Source organism: Tursiops truncatus, chromosome 16 (genome assembly GCF_011762595.2).
Source record: "Tursiops truncatus isolate mTurTru1 chromosome 16, mTurTru1.mat.Y, whole genome shotgun sequence".
NCBI classification, from domain to species: Eukaryota; Metazoa; Chordata; class Mammalia; order Artiodactyla; family Delphinidae; genus Tursiops; species Tursiops truncatus.
In genome coordinates, this window is record NC_047049.1 from 15,807,175 (window position 1) to 15,834,015 (window position 26,841).

Below are 26,841 nucleotides of genomic sequence, written 5' to 3' on the forward strand. Positions count from 1 at the left end.
TCAACATGGAGAGAAAGAAGCTGATGACCTCAGAGAGAACAAGATAAGAAGGGCAGAGACCCAAGCAACAACAAACCAAAGAACATTTATTACGTGGAAGAGGCAGACTGCGACAGGGAGAGCAGGGCATATTTTACTATGAAATATATCAAACATACAGAAAAATCCAAAAAATAAAACTCATGTGTCTATCAACTAAATTGATCCAATACTAACCCAGAGCCATATTTTCTTCAGTACCTTTAAGTAATAAAAAGTTACATGTACACTAGACAGCCCCTATGTATCCCTTCCCATATTCCCACGCACTTGGTATGACTCTTTTATGCAAGACTTATTTGGGGGGGAAGAACATCGAGGGAAAAAAATAAAACTACCCCGCCTAGACAGAAGAGTGGTAAGCAAACAAAAATTAAGGCATAAAATGTCATTAAAGAAAAAGTTTCCAAGAAACAAAAACACAAGATGCTGTACTTTCTCTCCTCAGTCAAGCCTTCACTGTTTCCTTTCTCCTAAGTGTTGATCTCTGAGAGTGTTTCTGCAAGAGAAAAATCAGTTATCATTACGCCTTATATAGAAACTCAATTACCATGGTTCTTAGTTTCTATCTTAAGTAAAAGTAAACCAAATATTCATTTTTAACTGAAATTACTTTAAGTCAAATCTGCCAATTAAAAAAAATTCACCACCACAGTAACAGTGCTTTATGTCCAATACAGCTGTCTGTACTCCCCTTCACAGATATAAAATATAGCTGTTTGCTCTCCCTCCAAATATAAAAAATATTTTATTAACTTGTATGCTGAAATACTTACCACTTTTGAGTAACAGATTACAGGGAGTTTTATGTTCTCATCACCACATCACTCCTAGTTTAGCAATTTTACAATAAAATTACGAACAAATTTCTCCAGAGATGATGAAACACTGAAACTTTAAGCACATTTTATCCTTCTCTAAGAAGAGTAATTTAAACAATTATCCAGGGCCTCCCTGGTGGCGCAGTGGTTGACAGTCCGCCTGCCGATGCAGGGGACAGGGGTTCGTGCCCCGGTCCAGAAAGATCCCATATGCCGCGGAGCGGGTGGGCCCGTGAGCCATGGCCGCTGAGCCTGCGCGTCGGGAGCCTGTGCTCCACAATGGGAGAGGAGGCCACAACAGTGAGAGGCCCGCGTACCAGAAAAAAACAAAACAAAACCAACTATATTTTCACCACAATGAAGGAAGTATGCTTAAGGAACCATGTATGTAATTTTTTCTAGTAATATAACCCCTTAGTTTCTTGCCATCCAGAACTGATCTAATCTAAAATGATATTGTAGCACAGCTACAGGTAAGCAGCAAACGGTGGTACGGAGAACTCAGCTTGCATCATAAGACCTACTTTCCAGTCTGTGTGTGTGGTTTTTTGGGCAGCCACTTAACCTCCTTGAGCCTTCACCTCCTCATCTATAAAATGAGGCCTACCTTCTTTTAATCTTCTGAGCACTGTGAAGATTAAATACATGACTATTACGCCATTGTAAAGCAATTATACTCCAATAAAGATGTAAAAAAAAAATGTGACTATTAGATAATGCACTACTCAAATATAAGGTATTCAAAGGTAGACAACCTATATTTATTTCTGCAGTAGGGGTAAAGCCAGTTCAACCACTATGCTTTAAATCAAGTGTTTTGTTTTTTTTTAAGTAATATCTTCAATCTATTTAGAAACAATAGAAAATACAGGTTTCATCTGAAGTTGTGTACCCAAACACACTCAATATTCTTACGGGAAAAAAAAAAAGCTTATTGCACAGATATAAAGATTAAAGCACATACAGTTAATCAACTTGATTAGAAATATGATGATTTGGTATCATTAAATTTTAAACTCAAGTATGGTACACATAACAGCAGTCAGTATTAAAACTTAATATATTAGAAAGGACTGAAAGTTGTAACTGCAAGTCAGCATTTATTAAAAATAACCCAAAACTTGTGAAGTAAAATAAATCATCTCAAAATAAATCATGAGAATCAAAACTCTTGATCTTGCATGAATGATATTTAGCTTAGAACTTAGCCATACTTTCTTAGAAACAGAAACAAAACAACTGTCCATTATCATGTAGAGAATAGGTCTGACCCCAGTAGGTACCTCCTTGAGAGCTGCTACACCCACTGAGCCCCAGAGGGCAGGAGGACCTCGGGAGCTACTTGCAAATGGTCAGATATGAACTGCAGGTTAGCCAGCAAGAGTGCACATACTGAGTAAGTCAAAGATCCTTTGCTTTTAGCTAGAATTCTATCAATTCAAAGTGGTGAGAAGGACAACTTCATTTTGATGAGAAGTTCTAACTGGCTACTGATCACAAAACAATTTCCGAGGGCCACCTTAGAACAAAGGATCCCAGGCAATATAGAAAAGCAGGGGAACCACTATTCAAAATCCACCAATGTAGTCTTGAACCACTAGAGTCACCGCAGCCAAAAAAGGAAGAGTATGTTTTGTTTTGAAATGAAATATACTATCAGTACAGCCCATTTTCTGTTCCTGGCCTCTTAGAACCTCCTCACAAAAAGTGCTAAATGTTTTTATAGAAGTACTACAAGGGAGAGTTAATTTCACTCTAGACACAAAGAAGTTCAGGCTAAGCTTGACCTCATGACAATTTTTACAAGTCCCTGCAAATATCATCAAGAGCTGTCTCTATGTCAAACACAGTAAAGGACGCTGCAATCCGGACAGCCTTGGACTCAGTCCCACTAGCAGTGTCAAAGGGAGCTTACCAAACAAAACCTACAAAGACAGCAGAAACACTACAGCCAGACCTCAGATCATTACACCGCAGAATAAAGTACAGCCTCAAAACGGGTGTCAACCCCATTAGCTCTGTCATGACAACATGACTGGAGATGTCCTGCTGGGGGTTACACAAGTGCAAAAACATCAAATTTAACTTACTTAACTTTTTAACAATTTTTTCATTTCAGTAAATTTGTTTTGATTGGTTGGACTGTTTAAGAGGAAGAGAAGAATCTGTTCATGTTTTTCAACCTGAGGGTGAGAAGAAATGGTGTTATTTCATTCCTAAAAATGGTGGGAGTATAATTTCACTTAAGGAAATTTTACCCACTTGTTTCTGTAGCTCTGTGCAGCAGCAATTCATCCTGTTCACCTTTTCTAAAAGCAAATGCAAAAAGCCATTAGACAACTAGCACTATAAATAACAGAAATAATATAACAAAACAAAACCTGCAGTCCGAACATATACAGATCTGCCCCTCAGGGCAGATCCTTTCCAACTACAAAGGACTTGATCAATTAATTTTTCATTTGGGCTTTATGTTATCTACTCCTGTCCTGGGTTTTACCAAATGAGTGCCCTTACCTCCGAGGTTTCAGGTCTTTTGCCTGTCATACACGGGATATCTCTTTTCGGTTGAGGGCAGGCCTGCCAAAGCATCATCTTATGCAATAACTAGTAAGATCCATTCTCAAATATGTGAGTTCTTCTCACTTTGATCAGGATCAAAAGGAAGTTGGAAGCTACTCTGAATGCTTGACATTTCTAAAGCTCTCAGCATCAATTCTATCAACAGTGTTGCTGAGCCTGATCTAAGGAAAATCTGGACTGGGAGGCCTGCTTCCTTCCAGGTGGCTCCTCTAAGGTGGCAACATGAGTCAGCACCCTGCCGCTGGATTTGTAAAGGATGACGACAGAGGGAACGTGGCCACGGAGAATAAGGAAGGATCAGGTCAACTAAATTGATCACATCTGTTCTTGGCTACACTTACACCTGCTATTAAACTTGAAAAGAATACCTTTATTTAAAGCACTTTGCTTTTCAGATGTGATGTTTTTCGCCAGACCATACATCACCAGCTTATCAGCTATATTGATAGTACCATTCTCAGAACACTTCTCAACTGACACTGTGTGGACATTCTTGATAAATCCTTTTACAGAAAGCATTACATTCTGATTCAACATTAAATTTTTCAGTAGCTCTATTATTAATTGAGAACAGCTTCCATTCAATTCCATTGGTCCTGGAAAAAAATTGAATATTAGAGTTAATCGTCAAGTTCCTGAAAAATGATATTTAGATAAATTATCTAAGGATAATAAGCAAAAGGCTCACTGATTTTAGCTAGGTTTAGGTATGCTTTGATGTACTACTGCTGTTGCATTCAAAAAAATCAAACTTAATAAATATTCCTCAATCCCTACTATGTCAAGCACTAATTTAGGTCTAGAAGCCACAAAACAGACAAATGTCTGCCTTTGTGGACTTACATTCTAATGGTAGAAGCAAACAATAATAAAGATAATTTTCCAACTCTCTGAGTCAAAACCAAAGCAGACTGTGAGGAAATCAGTGTGTTATTATCTGCTGGGACCTCTGGGTAAAGAAACCAGGAGTAAGAATAAAACGCTACTTTAGCATTTTAGTTCCGTTTATTCAAATTCCAACTGAAGGGCTGAATAAATACGCAGATATGGTATGAATAGGAAGGTAGCCCCAAACGGTGCCATTTGAATGTCTCTAGCCTCTGTGACGAAGCAGAAAGACCCCCGCACAAGACGTCAGATGACTGACCCCAGTTCACCCTGGCCCTGCCACTTAACTAGCTTTGCAACCTGAGGCAAACCAGAATCTCTGAGCCTTGACTCTCTGAAACTAATCTGTAAAACAAAGATGGAACAAATGAACATAATTTTTGTGAGAATGAAATAATAATAAAAGGTATGAGATTTTTTGGTAAACTCTGCTCGATATTTAGAAATCTGGGCTGTTGCTTAAAATACGCTTTTTTAAAAATTTTTAATTTTATTTTTGGCTGCGTTGGGTCTTCATTGCTGCATGCGGGCTTTCTCTAGTTGCGGTGAGCGGGGGCTACTCTTCGTTGCGGTGTACGGGCTTCTCATTGCGGTGGCTTCTCTTGCTGTGGAGGAGGGGCTCTAGGCGTTGAGGGCTTCAGTAGTTGTGGCACGTGGGTTCAGTAGTTGTGGCTCGCAGGCTCTAGAGCGCAGGCTCCGTAGTTGTGGCGCACGGGCTTAGCTGCTCCGCGGCACGTGGGATCTTCCCGGACCAGGGCTCGAACCCGTGTCCCCTGCATTGGCAGGCGGATTCTTAACCACCACGCCACCAGGGAAGTCCTAAAATACTCATTTGTTTCAGACTCCGTGCTATAAAAGGAAGAAAAACATCCCACAGACACCCAAATTGGAAAGTGACTTAATTGTGTACCTTCAAGGGAACATTTAATAATTTGGAAAGGAAGCTCCAGGTGGCTGGCAGAGATTGGCTGCACTCTGCAAAGAGGCAGAGTTTCAATGTTTCCATAGTCTGCATAGAGCACTTTCACATCAGCAGCTGATGTCCCCAGAACAACGGCACGGTACCAGAAATCATCACCTGAAAATACAGAGGAATCTCAGGTGAGAAGTTACATTCAATGATGCCCTCCTCCTTTAAGATGGTTATTCACAGTTACATTTACCTCACTTAGAAATTCACACCAAGATTTCTGACTTCACGCCAAGGAGTTTAGATTAAATAGGAGCATCACATATACTCCTTGCAGATTCTACTCAAAAGACAGTTATAGAACTAAATAGAAAAAGGCCTAAAACCACAAGGATAGAGAACAAGAGGGAAGACAATGTAATAGTGGAAGGTGGAAAGCAAATATGTGAGTGGAAATGATTTAGCAGAGCTCAACTAAAGCTGGGTGTAAAGAAGCCAAGAAACATCTCAGTTTGCATCTCAAATCCCCAAGCAATCAAGGCTCAATAATTGATGCTACTCATTCAAAAGTTGGAGCAAAGGTGGAGATGAAATGGGGATTGGATAACAGAAGCAGAGTTGCTTCCCCAAGGCACGTGAATAAACTTTAGTTTATAAACACATTTACACATAATATCTATTTTTAAAGTTGCTAAAGAGAATGCTCAGTTTTATGTTTACGTGTTTTAATAACGCTTAGAAAATTCCCCCTTTTCAGGTAACTGCTCCTACCCATGGGCAGAAGACGACTGTCCTCCCCAGAGAGGACGAACCAGAAAGACTACGGACTGGGGAACGTGAGGCAGAGCAGAGGAGGGAGTTTACAAGAACCCTGCCAGGCAAGCTATGCACTCCAGGGAGGAGACGACCGTCTCAAGCAAAAGCATTTCAAGACACAGGCATCAGGAGTTCCCAGTGAAACGGCAGAGCCAGGTCATCCTACAGGAAAGTCCACTAAGCAGACAAGCTCTGCCTGTGCACAAAGGAACCTCCAATTAGCTTCTCAGTGCTTCACCTTACATAAATGAACAGCAAAAGATGACCAGATAGTAGAAGAAAGTCTCTGACATGAAAGAGAAGACTGAAACAAACAGGAACTCAAGGAAACAGAGACCCAAAGACGGAGAAGACCATGAAAATTAAAAAATGATATTAACATCCTCGGAGAAATGACCTTCCATCCTTGAAGCAAGTACAAGACAGTTATTAAGAAACAAAAAAAGCTTGAGAAACAAAAAAAGCTACTGAAACCAAAAATGTGATATTAAAAATGAAATACGGAAGGCTGGAAGAGAAAACTGAGGAAATCTCTTGGGAAAAAAAAAAAGAAAAAAAAACAGCAAACGAAATTCAGCAGTAGAGTTTAAGTCCAACATGAGAATACTTGGAGTTCATAAAGGAGCAGAAAATAAAAGAAAGGAATAAAAAAATTCAGGAAAAATTTTCAAAACTGAAGCTCATGAATTTCTAAAGGGCCCACTCACTGGGTGCTCAGTACAAAGGTGAAAAGAAAACCAGTGCTGAGTCACATCATAAAATTCAGGGGCTTCCCTGGTGGTGCAGTGGTTGAGAGTCCGCCTGACGATGCAGGGGACATGGGTTCGTGTCCCGGTCTGGGAGGATCCCACATGCCGCAGAGAGGCTGGGCCCGTGAGCCATGGCCGCTGAGCCTGCGCGTCCGGAGCCTGTGCCCCGCAGCAGGAGAGGCCACAACAGTGAGAGCCCACGTACCGCAAAAAAAAAGAAAAATTCAAAACTTGAGATGAAAAGATTACCAAAAGTTCCAGAAAGGAGGAAAAAAATACGTACAAAGTTTGGAGAACCTGAATGACATCTACCTCTCCACCAGCAACATCCACGATGCCTTCAAAGTTTTAAGAGAAAGATGATTTCCAACCTAGAATTTTATCTACAGGTAAGCTATCAAGTAACTATTAGGGTAGAATAAAGACTTTTTCAAACATGAAAGATAACAAAATTTATCTTACATGTACCTTTTCTCAGCTTCTAGAGGATGAGATAGATATACCAAAATATTAAATCAAAAGTAAAGGATCCAGAAAACAAGTTGAGATGAGGGAGGGAGAAATCTAGCCAACAAGGTGGGGTGGGAGAGAAATCCAAGAAACATAGGGGGTTCGTGCTGAAACAATCTCCAGTATGATGGTGAAAGGAAAATTTCAGGATGACAGCTCAGGTCTGGAGGACAAGCAGTCTGGATAGGAGTGTGTCAGAAGGCTGGAGCTGCCTACAATATGATAAAAGTTGATAAAGTACAGGCAGTATTCATGGAGAGAATTTATACCAATGCAGAGAACTGGAGATCATTAGTGAAAGTATATAGGACACTAGTAACAAAAAAGGCTGCAAAAGAAAAATGTAATTATAGTAACTACGTGGGTAGGCTGTGAATACTGTTTATGCAAAACTAATAACGTAATACAGAATACTTATCTAAACAAAAATTATGACACATTTCTACTGGGAAGAAAGAGAGGGAAATTGTAGATCTAGTTGTCATACAAAAGAAGAGGGAAACGAAATACATTTTTAAACTGTAAATCTAAATTTTAAAGTGAACTCTGTTTGGGGAATAGAAAAGAATCTTACCTGTGTATCTGGCACAGCACGCATCTCCAAGTTTTGGTCTATAGGCCGATCGACTTTTCTGAGCACTGCAGTATTCTAACAATTCGGCTGTCAATACACACAGTTTTTCCTGATCTAAAATATATATAGAAAATGTTTTGTGAAGAAATTTTCAATGCTACTATTTATAATAAAGTATTTATATAAAAAGGAAAGTCAAATCTAACCACTCAAAAAAGAACCCATATATATTAAAATATACATTTATATTTTTAAAATAGATAAAGCCAAAAAAAGATTAAACCACTACTGGTTACCTTGTGGGGAAGGGATGCAAGACTGGGAGGGGGCAAGAAGGAAGCCACTGGGGGGCTAATTTCTTGATCAGGGTGGCTATTCTAGTGTGTTCATTCTACAAAAACTTGTTCTATTAAGCTGCAGTTTTACGACTGTTCAGTATACTTTTCAGTAAGTGTGTTATAGTTAATTAAATGAAGCAAAGTACTTCCAATTCATCATACCATATGTTATTGTCAGGATGCAATAATCCTAAGACGCTGCTCTCCACTATACAGTTTAAAGTTGATTATTCCTAATACTGGAGGATAAATTTAAGAGCAGTTATTGTTATCACCACAATTCTTGGTTTGACCATTTGAAAAAACTTTTTTTTTCATTTTTTTCAGCTTTCAAATACCTGCAAATTATTTTGAATAGCAAACTTGCACTAACTCAGCCTCTGATACTGCAAGAATAAAGTTAAATACGCTGGGGCTTCCCTGGTGGCACAGTGGTTAAGAATCCGCCTGCTAATGCAGGGGACATGGGTTCGAGCCCTGGTCCAGGAAGATCCCACATGCCACAGAGCAACAAAGCCCATGCACCACAACTAGAGCCTGCGCTCTAGAGCCCGCGAGCCACAACTACTGAAGCCCGCGGGCCTAGAGCCCATGCTCCGCAACAAGAGAAGCCACCGCAATGAGAAGCCCGCGCACCTGAACGAAAAGTAGCCCTCGCTCACCGCAACTAGAGAAAGCCCGCACGCAGCAACGAAGACCCAATGCAGCCAAAAATAAGTAAATAAAATAATTTAAAAAAAAAAACTAAAATACACTGAAGAGATGCCTTAATTGTAATCTTTCACGAAATAAAAAAGGAAAGTCAATAGTTACATGCTACTTTTCTTCATGATTAGGGCCAGTGTAAAAGATTTCTCCAAGTTTCTAAGATACAGTAACATTGTGATTATAGACTGATTAGGAAGTACTTTTCCAACGTATCTAAACTGTTTTGGTTCAAATTCTCGTAATGCTTGTAGAAGGTTAGCTTAGTAATAAGTACAATTCAATACAGACAGTACCTATTTTTAAACAAGAAATTATACAGTAATTAAGGATGCTGCTTTGTTATAAAAAGCTGTAGATGATCAAGACCAGGTGGAGTAGGTGCTGAATGCACGGCATGTTCACATTCATGTTTTTATAATTAAATTTTCCTGAAGTGTTATTATGATCAATTAAAACATGAGTGAAACAGAAATCATCACCTTCTTCTCCCCATCACTTCCTAAGGAATTCAGGTAAGTTCATTCTACAGTTTAAAAGACCAGCATAAATGTGTCTCAAACTCTGTTTGGTTTCTTACCTGGCATTTCATTTGGTAGAGCATAAAACAAGTTTGGGTTTACGATTTCTAATACGCTTGCCTGTACAGTTTTATTAACTGGCAATTCTATTGTCCTCCACTGCTCAGCTGAAGAGGTGGCTGAAAACATACGAAATACAGGTCTCTCATGAAAAAGATAACATTTAGTATTCTACTGAATACCAACATTCCCAAATTCCCAAAACGAAAATCTGTGTTTACATAAAACAATCTGTTTAATTTGAGGGATTTTGGTGTGCATTACAAAAAAGTTCAATCTATAATAAGAATCCTTAAACTATTATGCTCCTATAGTATATTTCCATTTCTGTAGTATATTTAATTCTTAAAATTTACTCAAACTTTAAAGGATACATAGCTGTATGATACACGTCTGCCTGACAAGTAATTACATTAAAAATGAGTACAGGGCTTCCCTGGTGGCGCAGTGGTTGAGAGTCCGCCTGCCGATGCGGGGGACACGGGTCCGTGCCCCGGTCCGGGAAGATCCCACATGCCGCAGAGCGGCTGGGCCCATGAGCCATGGCCGCTGAGCCTGCGTGTCCGGAGCCTGTGCTCCACCACAGGAGAGGCCACAACAGTCAGAGGCCCGCGTACCGCAAAAAAAAAAAAAAAAAAAAAGAGTACAGTGTTTAATAAAAAAGCCATGTTTCAATAAATATTGAACTAACTTTACTTATTACTAATCTATTTCCACAAAGCCTATTTCTACAGGAAAATCATGTCACTTGGAATAGAAAAATTTTCACAGCCTATAAAAGCAAAGGATAACATAAATTTAAATAGCAGTTTAAAAATGTTACCTTGAAGCCATGGGGCATCAATTTGAAGACCATGTTTATTAACAGGACTGTTTTTCACTAAGTCTTTACATGGTGAACTAGCTTTTAAAACCAGATGTTCTTCAATCAGAACATCAGTAATTATCCTGGGATAAGAAGTGGAAAGATCGGTGAGTTCAACTCCCACTCCATTTTCAGTGATTTCAACCACTCGGGCTTGGAGTTTTATCCCTGTGACACACGTCTGAAATCTTGCTATGGCTTCTCTGGTCCAGTGTTTGTTTCTAGGCTGTATATCTAACAAATAAAACAGCATTAAGAAGAATTCTGCCCTTAATATGTTTTCTTTGTATTTAATTTTTGATAGTTTGATTAATATGTGCCTTGGCATGTTTCTCCTTGGATTTATCCTGTATGGGACTCTCTGTGCTTCCTGGACTTGATTAACTATTTCCTTTCCCACATTAGGGAAGCTTTCAACCATAATTCAAAAAGAGTCATGTACCAAAATGTTCATTGCAGCTCTATTTACAATAGCCAGGACATGGAAGCAACCTAAGTGTCCATCATCGGATGAATGGATAAAGAAGATGTGGCACATATATACAATGGAATACTATTCAGCCATAAAAAGAAACGAAATTGAGCTATTTGTAATGAGGTGGATAGACCTAGAGTCTGTCATACACAGTGAAGTAAGTCAGAAAGAGAAAAACAAATACTGTATGCTAACACATATATATGGAATCTAAGAAAAAAAAAAAAAAAAGGTCATGAAGAACCTAAGGGTAAGATGGGAATAAAGACACAGACCTACTAGAAAATGGACTTGAGGATACGGGGAGGGGGAAGGGTAAGCTGTGACAAAGCGAGAGAGTGGCATGGACATATATACACTACCAAACATAAAATAGCTAGCTAGTGGGAAGCAGCCACATAGCACAGGGAGATCAGCTCGGTGGTTTGTGACCACCTAGATGGGTGGGATAGGGAGGGTGGGAGGGAGGGAGACGCAAGAGGGAAGAGATATGGGAACATATGTATATGTATAACTGATTCACTTTGTTATAAAGCAGAAACTAACAGACCATTGTAAAGCAATTATACTCCAATAAAGATGTGGAGCATAAAAAATAATAAAAATAAATAAAGATGTGGAGTATAAAAATAAAAAAAGTAAGAATTCTGTGCCCCAAAGCTGCACTTTTTGCCTCAATAATACCCAGGACTGGACCCTTCCCAAGTTTACCATTCAGGTCAGTGATTTTGAATATCTTTTCTCAATAATCAATTATATATCTACATCCTCAGTGCCTGAGTTGCAGATAATGCATCTACAAATATACTACTGTTTTAGGAGGCTCAGGATCCGTCTTTACTTTCCTCACTAACTTATCTTCACCTGGCATTTTTCCCAATAGGCAAAAATAGAATTATTATTTCTTTTAGAAGCCACTATGGTTACATACACAATGATGAGTTATCAACTATTCTAGTAAAAGATGTTAAACCTACACTTGTACCTTTGTGAAGAGTCTTCCAATGATAATTTCAAAGTATCATATTTAATTATTTAACCAAAAATTATCTTTCTGGGATAACTTTGGCTTATACCCTTATTTTCATAACAGTGGTTCTCAAATGTGAGTGTGCATATGTATTATGTACAGGGCTTGTGAAAACAGATTTTGGGGCCCCACCCTAGAGTTTCCAATTTAGTAGTAGGTCTTGGATGGGGACTAAGAATCTACATTTTTAACAAGTTCTCACGTTGATACTACTGGCTGTGGGGTGGAGGGGTCATATTTTAAGAAACACTGACATAAAACATGGTGATTAAAAACAATAATCCAGAACATAGTTAGTGTAAAATAAGTAGAAATTAAACAGGCAAAAGGAAACATAAAAAGCATCTAATGCTTCTAGACATGACCACTATTAACATTTTGGTATCCAACCTTTCATAATCTTTATGTGCATATGGAAATACACACATGCACATACATACTCATAATGCTTTTATAAAGAAATTTTTATAATAATAAAAATAGTTGTAATGTTAGCCACTATTCAGTGCTTTATGCCTTGTATCTCTTTTATCCTTAATGCCTTTTTGAGGAAGTACCGTTATTTTCCAGATGAGGAAAAGGAAGCATAGAGTTTAAACAGTTTACCTAAGGTTTCACAGCTAGTAGGCAGCAGAGCTGCTTCTAATCTGTCCTCTTAATCACAATGCCATCCTGCCATCTCTTTCATAACTTGCTTCCTTCACTTAAATCATGAACTAGTCTTCACATCAACACATACTTAACATTTTAATGACTGTGTAATAAGAACGAACACTTAATAGAACTCTGAGTGCCAGACAGACCCTGATCTAAACATTAATTTAATCATCTTCACAACAAACCTATGAAATAGGTACTACCACTACCCATTATGTGGATCCTCATTTAACCAAGCCTCTACTATTGGCTATTTAGGTTGTTTTGCTATTATTAACAGCAGTGTAATGAATTTCCATGTAGGTGAACTTTGTGAAATAACATGATTATTTCTTTAGGATGAATTATTAGAAGTAAACTTGCTAACACAAAAGGTAAGAATATTTGAGGCTCTTAAGGAATCCTGCAAAATGTCTCCAAAAGAAAGCATCAGTTTTCACTCCTATCATAAGTATAGAAAAGCAGCTGCTTCCTTACTTTGACATCAACACTGAACATTTTGGCCAGTATCTTTAAATATATGTTTCTAAATTTTATAATATGAAACAGAAAATAACTTACACAAAATATTAAAATTATAAATATATTAATACTGAGAAATTTATGTACTCTAAGTATTAGAAGACAGTTGAGAAAATTTCTTACTCTGCACCATACCTACTAGCCAGCACTGTATCCCCTGAAATGGAAGTTTTAAAAATTTGGATGGGATCATTTGGAGTTCATCTGCAGTAACTTCTTCAATGTTTCCATAATCCACAAACTGTACTTTAACATTTCCATTTGATAAGATTTCCTTGACTAAAGCACGATACCAATTACCATCACCTAGATTTAACACAGAATTTGTAACATGGAATATTTCCCTTCTATTAAGGTTTGAAATTTTTATCTTGAAAAAGACCATTCTTTGTCTAAAGTAGCTAATATATTTCTCTTCCCAGACAACACCTTTAGTTTTTAATTCAGAAATCCCTAGAAGGAGGATTCTCAAAATTCATTCTTAGAATATCACCGAAGTCTTTATAGCATCACACTTTTACATCAACTATAAAGATTTCATTCATAACCTAACCAATATGCAGAATATTAAGTGAAGTAAAGACTTAATAAACTTGATATTTGTCAAACTGGAAGACTTATAATAGTCTCACCACTAATGAGATTGTTTCACTTGTTACTTGGTAAATAATAGAAAAAATAAACAGAAAAACATGCAATGAAATTAAGGTGTTTCATCAAACATATTTTCAAAATAAACATGCACAGGGTGACCAGAAGAAACAATGAATCTGCAGTGAACAGGTTTCCCACTCTCTAGCTTTTAATATTATCAGAAATTCTGGAAAGAAAAGCATTTGACAAAGTTAGGTAAGAATGTATCATTTGGAGGCTCCTTGTTACAAAGAGAGAAGAACAAAAAAACCCACAGTATTTTAAGCATTCACTTAATTTTGATTATGAAAAATATCTGCTTAAACATCAGGAAGAAAATACACTAAAAATGAGGTTTGAAAGTCAAGAAATAAAAGATTCTAATATAGTCAATATTGTGCCAACTGCAACTTACCTACAAAAAAAGCACAACAAGGTTGCCCTACTTCTGCCTTAAAATTTTTAGGCAACTTCTGCTGGCAATATTCTGCTACCAATTTGTTCAAGTCACTGAGTTTCTTTAGAGCTGAAAACACAATACACATAGTGTTTAATATTTTAAAAACATGCAGAGTAACAGATTTTCATTTAAAGTTGGAAAGTGTTTTGATCATAAAAACCCAGGCATATCCCCAAGCAACTATAAAGTACACCAAATACCTCTCCCTTCTCCTTATTAAGAAATTGGGCAAATAAGTCATTATTTAGTTAATACTCTCAGTAAACCCCATGCCAACAATTTACTGGGCACAGAGCCATGACGATGGCATTGTTGTCAGTATGCTAGAGCATGAGCTTTGCATGTGGACCAGGAAACAGTGCACAAGCCTGCACAAAAAGGAAGTTACATATAAGCTGTCCTGAAGGAGTATATGTAATTACTAAATGGTTGGCACAGACAGTGTCTGCTAAGGACTTTCAGAGAGGTGAGCTCTGTGCACTAAAGGCTTCATAGAGAAATCTGAAGTATGACTTGTTTGCTAGAAAAGGAGAGGGTAATTCCAGAAAAAGAAACGGCTCTGAGGCAAAGTACCAAATTAAGCAGCCAAAAAAACACTTGCTGGGAGCAGTCTGGCAGAGAAGAGGAATGGAAAGGTGAATCACTGAAGAAGAACACCAGAGATGTGCTTGGAAATATACAGACCGTGGAGAGCTTTAAAATGCCAAGTAAAGGGATCTGAACACTATAGAAGTAAAAGAAAAATATCTTTTAAATATGTGGCAAAGACCCATCCACAGAAATGGAAATTAAGTTGTATCGAGTTAGAATTGTCACCGTTCAGGTTAGTCAAAATAAGAAAGTTTAAGGACACACTGCAGGAAATGGTGTGGGAGAGGGCACTTTCATACACTGATGGTGGACATCAGCCTGGATGGCCTCTTGAGGGCACTCTCTCAAGAGCACAAGCGCACATATCTTTTGACTTAATAACTATTGTACAATTTTAGGAATTTGTCTCAAGGATATAGTCTCAGAATAAAATCACAGATTACAAGAATTGTTTTTAGTGATAAATGCTTGTACACAGGAATCCTTTAGCTGTAGCTGCACCTAGGTTAACTAAATTAGGGTAAACCCACCCAGAGGAATACCATGTAACCATGAAAAGGAATGAGGACGTACAGTGATGTGGTACCCTGGAACAGAAAAAGGCCATTACCAGAAATGGAAAAGACACCTAGCGAAACCCAGATAAAGTCTGGAGGTTAGTTCACAGACATTTACCAATGTGGGTCTCTTAAGTTGTAACAAATGTTAACATCTTACGTAATTGTGGTACTATAGAGAAAACTAGGGGTATACAGGAACTCTCTGTACTACCTTGGCAACTTTTCTGTAAATCTAAAATTATTCCAAAGTTAAAAGTATATTTTAAAAAGAACGGAGGAAACACTATGTGAACTGATATCCAAGACAGAGTGGGAGAAAAAGGCAAAGTGCAAATATTATTTATTTTACCATTTATGCCTACATAAAAAGGAATATATATATTCATACAAGCATATGTATAGAGCAACTTTGGAAAAATATTGAGAACATTGAGAAAAGGAACTGGAAGGATATTTAGAAATCTGAGAAGAGGAACTGGGAAACTTAACTTTTCACTATATTCTCTTTTGTAACTTTAAAATTTGTACCATATGCTTGTACAATCACTTATGAAAATAAGTGGCAAATATTTTAAAATAGTAGCCTATCTACCAGATGATTCTGTATGAAGGGATGACAAACCTCACAAGTTGGGAGCCAGTCAGGAACTTAGTTATCTAGGGTAACATCCTTATTTGACAGAGAGAAAACCCAAAACTTAGAAAGGTTAAAATCAATGATGCTCACCAGAATGGCTCAAGGGAAAAAGACGGAAAATACAAAGTGTTTGTGAGGATGTGGAACAACTAGAATTCTCCAACCAACAACTGCCATGATCACTTTGGAAACTTTTTAGCATTCATCGATCAGAGCTGAAAACACACATACCCTTTAAGATTTGGCCAGTAATTTCATTCCTAGGTACATGTTCAATGGAAATGCATGTGCGCTAAATCTGTATGAGAATATTCTTACCAACATTTTATAGCTCAGAACTAGAAATAACCCAAATGTCCAAGAGTAGAAAGGAACAGTAAACTGCAGTACATTCACACAACGGATCACTATGCAGCAACAAAAAACGAGCTACAGTCACACGTGAAAATGATGGTCCAAACTCACAAATGTGAAAAAAAAAAAGCAACAAGGCACAGAATAGTACATATTGTATGATTCCATTTATATAAAGTTCATAAATGGGAAAAACTAATCTATGCTATTATTAGAAGGCACGATCATATTTACTTCTGAAAGAAAGAAGTGGCAGTGATTGTCAGCAGACATGAAGGAAACTTCCGGGTTACTGGTAACCAGAGGTTGCTTATACAAGGTTTTGACTTTGTGAGAATTTGTTATGCTGCACTCGTATTTGTGCACTTATCTGTATGTATGTCATACGTCAATGAGATCAACAATTAAAATTTTTCAAAAATGAATTTAGGAGACATTCTGTGAACTCTAAGCTGGTTTAAACAGAGACTATTGAAAACAGAAAATAATGTCTTACAATGGAATAAAAGGCAACGAAGTAAAACCAAATCTTTCTTGAAAGTACAAATACCCACTTGGCCTTTACTGGAAAGAGAACAGTTTCACCACCCAATAACAAACTTATCTTGACCTATTATCTATGCCAGTGTACTGTAAAAAGAAATAAGTAAGAGTCAACTTACCATCCTCTTTAAGCACATGGCAGTAAAATTCTCCAGGACTATACATCACACAGACCACAACATCTACTGTCTGATCAACAGCAAGTTCAACCCACGTCCACTCCAACTGACTGATTTCTGCTTCTACACCCGAGGGAACTGTGAAAATAAACGGACGATTTGCAAAACAAATGGCCAGAGCGGGGAGCTGGAAGCAGGGCTGCTAAAGATAAAGAGTCTGCTTTTGAAGAACTGAATGTCCAATAACTTTCTTAGTGACTTTGCAGGAAAGTTAATTAGTATGAGAATTAACCATTACTACCTCACTGAATTCCAAATTCACATTTCTGATCGACCTTCAGCTGCCAGTGACCCAAACACACTCTTTAGATGAATGCTTGATTTAAAAGGACAAAAAGTACTCAACATCAATTCTTGTTTAAAGTATGAGAACCCATACATTCACAAAGCCACCTGAATTCCAGCACGGACATTATCTGGTGGACAATTTACTTACCACTGGCTTCTTTCATGACACTGGGCTTAACTGTCACTACCCCCTTGTCCCCCACGGCAAAGCCTGCATCGATGAGCACTCTGGTGACACTGATGTGGGGCATCACAGACCTATCCGTAAGTTCCACCAGGGAACTGTTTTCCAACTTGTCCACCACTTTCACTGTGATCATTTTATTCTGTACAATTTTTCTCATCAGATAAATAGCTTCTGGAGTCCAAATTCCTAATGATGGCTTTACTCCTAACAAAGAATTTTTAAAAGAATGTTAAAATATTTCTTATTGCAAGCCTTTACAAATTTAGCTCCTAATTTCCACAAACTTAAGGACTCTATGACAAACACTGGAACCAGAAAGTCCCATCTGAGAAGGATTTTCTAAACATGAAAATGAAGGCAAAATTATAAAGAAAACGTCTGTAAAACGCTTCTATATTTCTATGTAAACAAACCATCATAAATCCATTGATACGAAATGTCCAAAGAGGCAAATCTAGAAGACCGAAAGTAGATTAATGGTTGCCTAGGAAGCTAGGATTAACTATATATAAATGGGCACAAGAGATCTCAGTGGGGTGATGGAAATATTCCAAAAGTGGATTATGGTGATGGCTGTACAACTCGGTAAATTACTAAAAATCACTGAATTGTATACCTAAAACACTGTTTTTTTTTTTTTTTTTTTTTTGGCTGTGCGGCTTGCAGGATCTTAGTTCCCCAACCAGGGATCAAACCCACGTCCTTGGCAGTGAAAGAGCGGAGTCTTAACCACTGGACTGCCAGAGAATTCCCTAAAACAGTGACTTTTATGGTATATAAATTATATGTCAATAAGGTTGTTAACAAAATCACAAACAAAAGTATAAAACAATCCAGGAAGAAACACCGGTCACTAATACTGACGTCTGAAACATCTGTAGCATTTACTGAAAGGGCACTTACAAATCAACAACCCCAAAGTTATACCAAGTCATTTCATAAAATTAAGAGCCAAGTAACTTATGAAAAAACATCCAGTCTCACTGGTAATGAAGCAAATTAAAATGATTTAGTTTTTAGCTTATCAAAATTGGCCAAGATGAAACAATCCAGAAATATCTATTGGGCAGGACAAAAGTACCTTCAGTTTTTAAAATAAAAGACATTTTTCATTTTCACTTAAGACCTTTATTGAACAACATATTCACCCTTTTGTTCCACACCTTCTGTCATTTTTCAGACAACTTCATAATTCCATCTTCCCAAAACTTTTTATCTTTTTGAGCAAAGAACTGTTCCAGGTACCTTTTACAGTCTTCCAGGGAACTGACATTTTTTCCATTAAGAGAATTTTGTAAATACCGAAATAAATGGAAATCTGAAGGTGCAATATCTGGTGAATACAGCAGATGAATCAGAACTTCCCAGGTAAGCTGTAACAGTTTTTAACTGGTCATCAAAGAAACATGTGGTCTTGCGTTATCCTGATGGAAGATTATGCGTTTTCCGTTGAGTAATTCTGGATGCTGTTCGTTGAGTGCTGCTTTCAGTTGGTCTAACTGGCAGCAGTACTTGTTGGAATTAATCCTTTGGTTTTCCAGAAGGAGCTCCTGATACAGGACTCCCTTCCAATCCCACCACGTACACAACATCACCTTCTTTGGATGAAGACTGGCCTTTGGTGTGGTTAGTGGTGGTTCATTTCGCTTGCCCCATGATCTCTTCCGTTCCACATTATTGTACAGTAACCACTTTTCATCACCCGTCACAATTTGTTTTAAAAACGGAACGTTTTCATTACGTTTCAGTGAAGAATCGAATGCGGAAACATGGTCAAGAAGGTTTTTTTCGCTTAACTTATGTGGAACCCAAACATCAAAGCGATTCACATAACCAAGCTGGTGCAAATGATTTTCAGCACTCAATTGGGGTATTTTGAGTATGTCAGCTCTCTCCCGCGTGGTATAACGTTGATTGTCCTCAATTATTGTTTTTTGATTTGACCGCTATCAACTTCAACTGGTCTACCCAACCGTGGAGCATCGTCCAGAGAGAACTCTCCAGCACGAAACTTCACTAACCACTTTTGACACATTTAATCAGTCACAGCACCTTCTCCACAAATCTTTTTGTGCATTTCAGTTGCATTTTTACCTTTCTTGAAAGAATAAAGCATAATATGCCAAAAAAGTTGTTTTTCTTCCACCTTCAATATTAAAATGGCTACACAAAAATTCACCAATTTTGATAAGTCTTTTTTTAAATGCACGCTGGTATGACAGCTGTCACATACAAGCTAACAAAATTGTTTCGAGTGAAGTTAAAGAAAACTAAGTGCTACTGGAGCCATCTTACGGAAAAAACGAAACGAACCTTCTGGCCCAGCCAATATTTGGTGCACCAATGTGTCGAGGAACTGACTCCCTACTACGTTTCTGGTAGGTGTGTAAACTAGTTCTACCTTTTCTAGGGAACAATCATAATGTGTATCACAAACATGAAAAGCATACCCACTGACACCTCCATTCCACCTAAGGCGGTATTTTTGCAAATGTAAGTGCGTTTTGCAACCTATCCCAAGGAAATGATCTGTTTTCAAAAATTAGTTTTTTAAAAAAGATCATTAATTTTTAATTGAAGTATATTTGATTTACAATACTGTATTAGTTTCAGGTGTACAATGCAGTGATTCAGTATTTTTGTAGATTACAGATTATGCTCCACTTAAAGTTATTATAAAATATTGGTTATATTCCCTGTGCTGTACTATACATCCCTATAGCTTACTTATTTTATACACAGTAGTTTGTACCTCTTCCTAAGGATATGATCTTGGATAGGCTAAAAAATGTAGTTAAAAGAACACTGCTAGTAGCAGAAACTTGGAAATACCCTTCTGATAACTGGATACTAGTTAAATTCTGGTGCATGTGAATGAAAAGTTGTAGAAGCTAATCTTTTACACTGGAAAGAAGCTCCTGCTCCAAGCGGGACATGTTACATATACAGTGATTTCTAAGCATATGATCGTTAATGTTCTTGCTTTCAAAAGCAGTTTCCCCCTAATTCATGCAATTGACAGGCTTCTGTGATATGTATTGATAATGCAGGATCTATAAATAACAAAAAAGAATACTCAACTTCATAAACACAGGTACATTCAACTTCATTTTATTACCGATAGCAAAATAGTCATCTGTATTTCCTAAATGTTCCATTAAGGATTGTTTTTGTACTGAGGTAAGTTATAGCTAAACACATTCCCTGATCTACTCACTAGTTTAATTTCAATTCTAATGCTCTTAACTTTAGGTTTCAATATTTTAAGAATACAGGAACTATAAAAATTACATACCTGCCAGCACACACTTAATAGCTTGCATTGGCAATTCCAACAACTTCGGAGTTATGGGGCAAAGTCTTGTCAAACTAAGGATTTCAAAGTTTCCATAGTCTACATATCCGACCAGTACAGATTCCTCAGAAGCATAAGCCAAAACAGAGGCACGGTACCACTGGTCATCCTCTAAAAATAGGAGAGACTCAATCTGAAATGCTTTTCCAATGTAGATATACACGAAAATTTTTCCTCCTCAATTTAGATGGTCATTTATAGATTCTATTTTCATGTAACATCAAGCTTTACTGAACTATGCATGCTTATTCACCATTCCTACTTTTCCTTATCAGAAGCTTTCAACTCCTGAAATGTCACCTTTATTCATCCCTTTCTAGGTAACTCATGTTGTATGCTTGTCATTATTTATTTATTAAGTGCTTAATCCCTCTAGTGGACAGTTAACTCATTAGGACAAGGGAACATGTCCTGGTCATGTGAGTGAATCCATTAGGTCTTGATCAATTTTAGAATACCTGGCAGTATGAGTCAACCAGACTCCACTAACCAAGCCATAGATTTACCGGAGGCCTACCTGTCTCTCCCCTCCTGTGAGGCCACTGGTCCTCCCTTCAGCAGAGAACTGAACCCGGTCATCACAGGGTCATCATCTGTGCAGCTACAGAGGCCGGGCCACAACAGCTATGTGCCTCCAGACACTCTTGCTGTTCCAAAGAAAACTGGCCAAGACATGACCCTGGGAGGTTCCACATTCCCACACTGATATAAACAAATGTCTGTATCAGTCTCCAGAACTAAAGGGCTGATAAAATAAAAACCTCCATCACCCCCACCCCCGCAGCATTTACAGGTCCTCCTCCTCCCTTACACACTTGGATTCAGTTTAATTGGATATACTTAAAAACATAATTGGTGCACTACTCAAACTTCAAATGCAGCCATCAACGCAAAACGAAGATTGGTTCATTTCTTGGTACTTAATTGTAAGTAAAAAATTCAATAATACTCTTTTCCTTACCAGAGAACTGAGCACAGCAGATATCACCAATGGTTGGATAAAAATCAGAGCGTGGAGACACTTGACTGCAGTACGTGGTAAGTGACGCCTGAAGTTCAGCGAGCTTATCTGTGGATACAGATCACATCTTAAACTAAAGAAATACAAGTTTACACATTATCTGCATATCTGCATGCTGAGTCTCTTGATGTATGTTATATTGATAACACAAATCAAGATTTACTTACGCCCACTTTGTAGTCGTTGACAAAAGAAGTCTTCTGGAGTCTGAATGTGGGCGACCACACCGCAAAACTCATCACCTACGTTCAAAGTCAACACTTTGGGGATTAGGCCACTTCTGTCTATAACAATTTTGTTTTCAGCTGTGATTTTCCTGACATCTTCAAGATCACCTTATCAAAAAGCAGAAATATAAGCCTTTTTGGTTTCATTAATCCAATTTTCCAGTTTCTCAGGCCTAACTGTGCTCTTTCACACTTCTAGGCCTTAATACATACATGCTGGTCTTTTTTCCCAGAACATATTCCCAAATCTCCCAGCAACTTGGGTATTTCCTGCTCAGTATGATGTCACTGTGAAAGGCTTTCCTCCAAATCTGGGTCAGGTGCCCTTCCCAGGGCCCCCACTGCACTCTGCGATCCTGCCACCGTTTTATAATCTCTTCTCTATGTGGGCGTATAACTGCCCACAGAATACCCTCCCTGAAGGCACCTCCACAGTGCCTTAGTGAAGCAGATACTGCTGGGAGGATTTTGTTCCTTCCACTGGACCCCTTTGCAGCATTTATTATTGCTGATGACTCCTTCCCAGAACATTTACTCTTCTGTTATTCTGGCAACATTTTCCCTGTTCTCTTTCCACCTCTCCCAACACAGCTTCTCCCTTGGTACTGTAAGCTCAGGTTCACTTCTCTCACTTTACAGTCTCCCTAGGACACCACCATCATTTACAATTTCAACCGTGATAACTTTTAGACCAGTAAGTATTGAGTTTTCTCCTCCAGATGGCCAAAAAAACTCCTGAGAACTGTTCAGCAGAGCTGTCTCACCCAAGATTGATGTTTCAGGGATTTCATATAGGCAGTACTCTAGGAATACAGACAAGAGACAATAACTTCTTCAATAACTAAAATCACTACACCGTTCAATATTAATCTGTATACTCACTTGAATCCACACTTGGCTTCTTAGAATTTTGTCCCTTGGGTTTCAAGCCATATCCCATTTCTATGAGCACATGGTCTAAGAATTTTCCTAAAAGTAATTAAGAGAACATATTTCCATTGAGATATTATACTATTAGAGGAAAAGAATAAATACAAAAGAAATGAATCACATGATTTAAAGATTATAGCTATTCGCACACCAGCATATTTTTTACTAGTTCAGTTTCTATGTGCAAAATATAGTTTATTAATTTTCAGCTTTAAAAAGAGTCAAAGGGCTTCCCCGGTGGTGCAGTGGTTAAGAATCTGCCTGCCAATGCAGGGGACACGGGTTTGTGCCCTGGTCCAGAAAGATCCCACATGCCGCGGAGCAACTAAGCCTGTGCACCACAACTACTCAGCATGTACTCTAGAGCCCACAAGCCACAACTACTGAGCCCGTGTGCCACAACTACTGAAGCCCGCGCACCTAGAGCCTGTGCTCTGCAACGAGAAGACACCGCAATGAGAAGCCCATGCACCGCCACAAAGAGTAGCCCCCACTCGCTGCAACTAGAGGAAGCCCACCTGCAGCAACAAAGACCCAATGCAGCCAAAAATAAATAAATTTATTAGAAAAAATTGAGTCAAAATCCCCATCATCACTTAACAAAAAATTTAATAAAAATATTTCACTTAAAAATTATGAATAACATGGAAGATTTAGTTACCACCTCACTGGCATGCTTAGAATGACCACCATTTATAAGAAAAAATAAATTTAAGACATAAGACTACTTCATCTCAGACATAGAGTATGGCTGAATCAAGTGTCAACCAGCAGCCATATAAACTTCAAGTTCCCTCAAACAGTATCCAAAAGCTCAAGTCACAACATGGAACATACATAGCAAAGAAACAAAACACAGAGATTTTATACTCAATTTCACAACAGGATTAACTGAATTTTCTACCAAGTAATCAACCAATGATGGGTCTCAAGCAATAGAAGAGTAATAATACCTTGGAAACCAAGAGGCAATTATAAGCACACTGTCAGAAGTCTCTTTTTAAATATGTACAAAGCCATAAAGGAAGAACAGGATTCCAAACTGCTTCCATTTCCACAACTTAAATACTATGTGCTTATGGGCTTAATGCTAACCAAATGCAGTTCTGTGAAGGTTGTTCAAAGAAAAAGCACTGATGGTAAGGATGGACAAATTCACAGAAAAATTCCTGAATTTTCCCAGTAAATGAGTAGAAATCAGGGATATTATAATGGCTGTATTAAAAAGATACTAGAGTTTTCCCATAATAAGTCTAGATCTAGCCTTTTAATGTACCAAATTCTATAAACTTGTGCCTTGTCTTTGATAAACTGCCAACTGCAAGAGCAGAGCCAAGGCCATATTTCCTGTCACAATCTGAATGACTCCAGAGTGGGGCTTACTTGGTCTCACTTCATGTTTCTATTTCTTCTCTGAGTAACAGGTGGGCACTAAATAACATATTAAGTGCTCCATTTAAAAAGAAATATTCAGGGCTTCCCTGGTGGCGCAGTGGCTGAGAATCTGCCTGCCAATGCAGGGGACAAGGTTCGAGCCCTGGTCTGGGAGGATCCCACATGCCGCGGAGCAACGGGGCCCGCGAGCCACAATTACTGAGCCTGTGGGTCTGGAGCCTGTGCTCTGCAACAAGAGAGGCCGCAACAGTGAGAGGCCCGCACACGGCGATGAAGAGTGGCCCCCACTCGCCACAACTAGAGAAAGCCTGCGCACAGAAACGAAGACCAACACAGTCATAAATAAATAAATAAAATTTAAAAAAAAAAAAAAAAGAAAGATTCAGATCTTACCTGAACTTGTCAGCATAACATCCACAGCAAAGGAAATCACTTCTTTTAAGATGTCCACAATCTTTAGAGAGCAGTACTGCTGCATTAACAGTGATTTAATAGTTTTGATACAATCATTGCTCCAATTCCCCTCTGCTGGGATAACATTGGCTACAAAGCATTTTATGGCCTGAAAGATTTTACACAAGTTACTAAAAATTAGTATTTGAAAGTGACTTTTTTCTAATTAATTATGCAAAGATTTTTTTTAAAGACAAGGTATTTCATGCTGAATATTCATCAAAAATCTTCAAGTACTAATCCGATAAACAATTTTATGAATAATTATTTGTCTCTCTTGATATTCTATCCACAATGCTTTTCCTTTTGGGACTTTAAGCTTGAGAAATCAACCAAAGGATGGTTATTATCCTTCAATTACACATAAATTCAAGTTGCTTCCAAATAATGTAATAAATATAAAAATGATTGTTTTTAAAGAGCAGATTGATAAGATGTCCCTAAAAATGCTAAGTTTCCTACCTGAGGCAGTACTTAACTAAGGAATGCCTAATAAAATGGAGCCAAGAAAGTCCATGATTGTTTCTCTACATAGTAAAAGATACACCAATAGGTCCTTTCTCATAATAACCATGGCAACAAACACGCAAATATTATGTCCATCAAAACATTAAAAACAGCTCCTTTGGGATGCTATTAGGAATTCAAAAAGTAAAAGAGACTTACACAAGGAGGAAACAAGTCAATTTTTCTGTTTAGTTGGTGAATTCTGTTTACTGGAATTATTTCTTCATTTCCATAATCAATATATAAGACTTGTGCCTTCTTCTGCAGTACATCAACATCTTGTATTATTACTCTGTTCCAGGTCTGAAAGTGAAATATAACGGTATTCTGCTTCTAAACAGCATTTCACAATCTTAGGTTTAAAAACTCTCAATCTACAGAACATGCAAAGGAAAAGTTACTGTTCTGTTCTGAGATACTCTATGAACAAGTTACCTTAATTTCCTAAGAATCTGGCTCAGAAATCCCCAAATTTGTCCATTTTAGATGCTTTAATATACACAACAATTCCCAGGCTATTCTAGCCCAGCGGACTCTGTGACACACTAATGCCTCAGCTACACAAATAAACACAAGCTCTAGGACTAGCAATCACTCTGTACCCAGCAACTGAGGAGCCTACATGCAGAGCTGGAGTGGCCTCAGGCAGGGAGGAAGTAAGCAAACAGATGTGGACTCCTGACTGAGGAAGAGAAACAGCAGTGTGACCAGAGTCTCACCTCAAGCCATCTAATGCATCATTAAAAGCTCTGGTGTCAAGCTGATAGGACCAAAGTAAATTAAAATGTCTTGTTAAATATTTCATTAGGGGTTACCTGATCGACAGTGTACTTGGCAACACAAACTTCCCCCTTTACAGGAATATAATCTTCTTCATGTGCCTTATTTGCATATGTTTCCTTTAAGCTCGCAGACAGTTGGTTCATGTATTCTAAAACTTCTGAAGAATGTAACTGCACATAAAAGTCACCTGGGTGTTTGAATTCAGTAACTATACCCTTTCAAAGACAAAAAAGTTGCAATAACTCACTGAGAACAAAGCAAATGTTAATTTTGTAAAGCTTTATAACAAGATACAAAAAGTACTGTAGACAAGTTTTTGCAATCTTTATCAATTTCAGTTGTATTTTGGAGCTGTCTTATAAACTCAAACACAGGAAACAAGGAAATAAAAATCTACAGTTCTTTGGATCTCTGTCTATGGAAATTAAACAACAAATACCTTTATTTCCATGCTTTTCCTGAGTTGTAGGCTTCTCAAATCCGAAAACATTATTTTATCAGCACAAGTGGCTATTTCTTTAGTAACTCCAACAGGACAGTCACTCTGGTTTGAAAAAACACATTAAGTGAGTTACTTACAAGCACATGTTTAAATGATACCATGGCCGGACTTCCCTGGTTGCACAGTGGTTAAGAATCCACCTGCCAATGCAGGGGACACAGGTTTGATCCCTG

The 26,841-nt window shown here is 38.0% G+C and overlaps 1 protein-coding gene across 1 annotated transcript in view; it reads right to left on the reverse strand.

Moving 5' to 3' along the window:
• TDRD1 (tudor domain containing 1) overlaps positions 1–26,841 on the reverse strand; it is a 46,486-nt gene continuing 19,645 nt past the window's right edge. Inside the window, exons 8-28 of the mRNA XM_073793740.1 lie at positions 26,606–26,710; positions 26,199–26,381; positions 25,543–25,686; positions 24,817–24,985; positions 22,981–23,067; positions 22,039–22,206; positions 21,812–21,919; positions 20,791–20,961; positions 17,457–17,699; positions 16,961–17,098; positions 14,112–14,222; positions 13,199–13,369; positions 10,338–10,613; positions 9,514–9,633; positions 9,416–9,418; positions 7,891–8,004; positions 5,242–5,409; positions 3,812–4,039; positions 3,123–3,169; positions 2,951–3,043; positions 1–538 (exon numbers count right to left, since the gene is read on the reverse strand). Of these exons, the coding sequence (XP_073649841.1) occupies positions 2,951–3,043; positions 3,123–3,169; positions 3,812–4,039; positions 5,242–5,409; positions 7,891–8,004; positions 9,416–9,418; positions 9,514–9,633; positions 10,338–10,613; positions 13,199–13,369; positions 14,112–14,222; positions 16,961–17,098; positions 17,457–17,699; positions 20,791–20,961; positions 21,812–21,919; positions 22,039–22,206; positions 22,981–23,067; positions 24,817–24,985; positions 25,543–25,686; positions 26,199–26,381; positions 26,606–26,710 (2,847 nt within the window). The 3' untranslated portion in view covers positions 1–538. The remainder of the gene's footprint in view (positions 539–2,950; positions 3,044–3,122; positions 3,170–3,811; positions 4,040–5,241; positions 5,410–7,890; positions 8,005–9,415; positions 9,419–9,513; positions 9,634–10,337; positions 10,614–13,198; positions 13,370–14,111; positions 14,223–16,960; positions 17,099–17,456; positions 17,700–20,790; positions 20,962–21,811; positions 21,920–22,038; positions 22,207–22,980; positions 23,068–24,816; positions 24,986–25,542; positions 25,687–26,198; positions 26,382–26,605; positions 26,711–26,841) is intronic.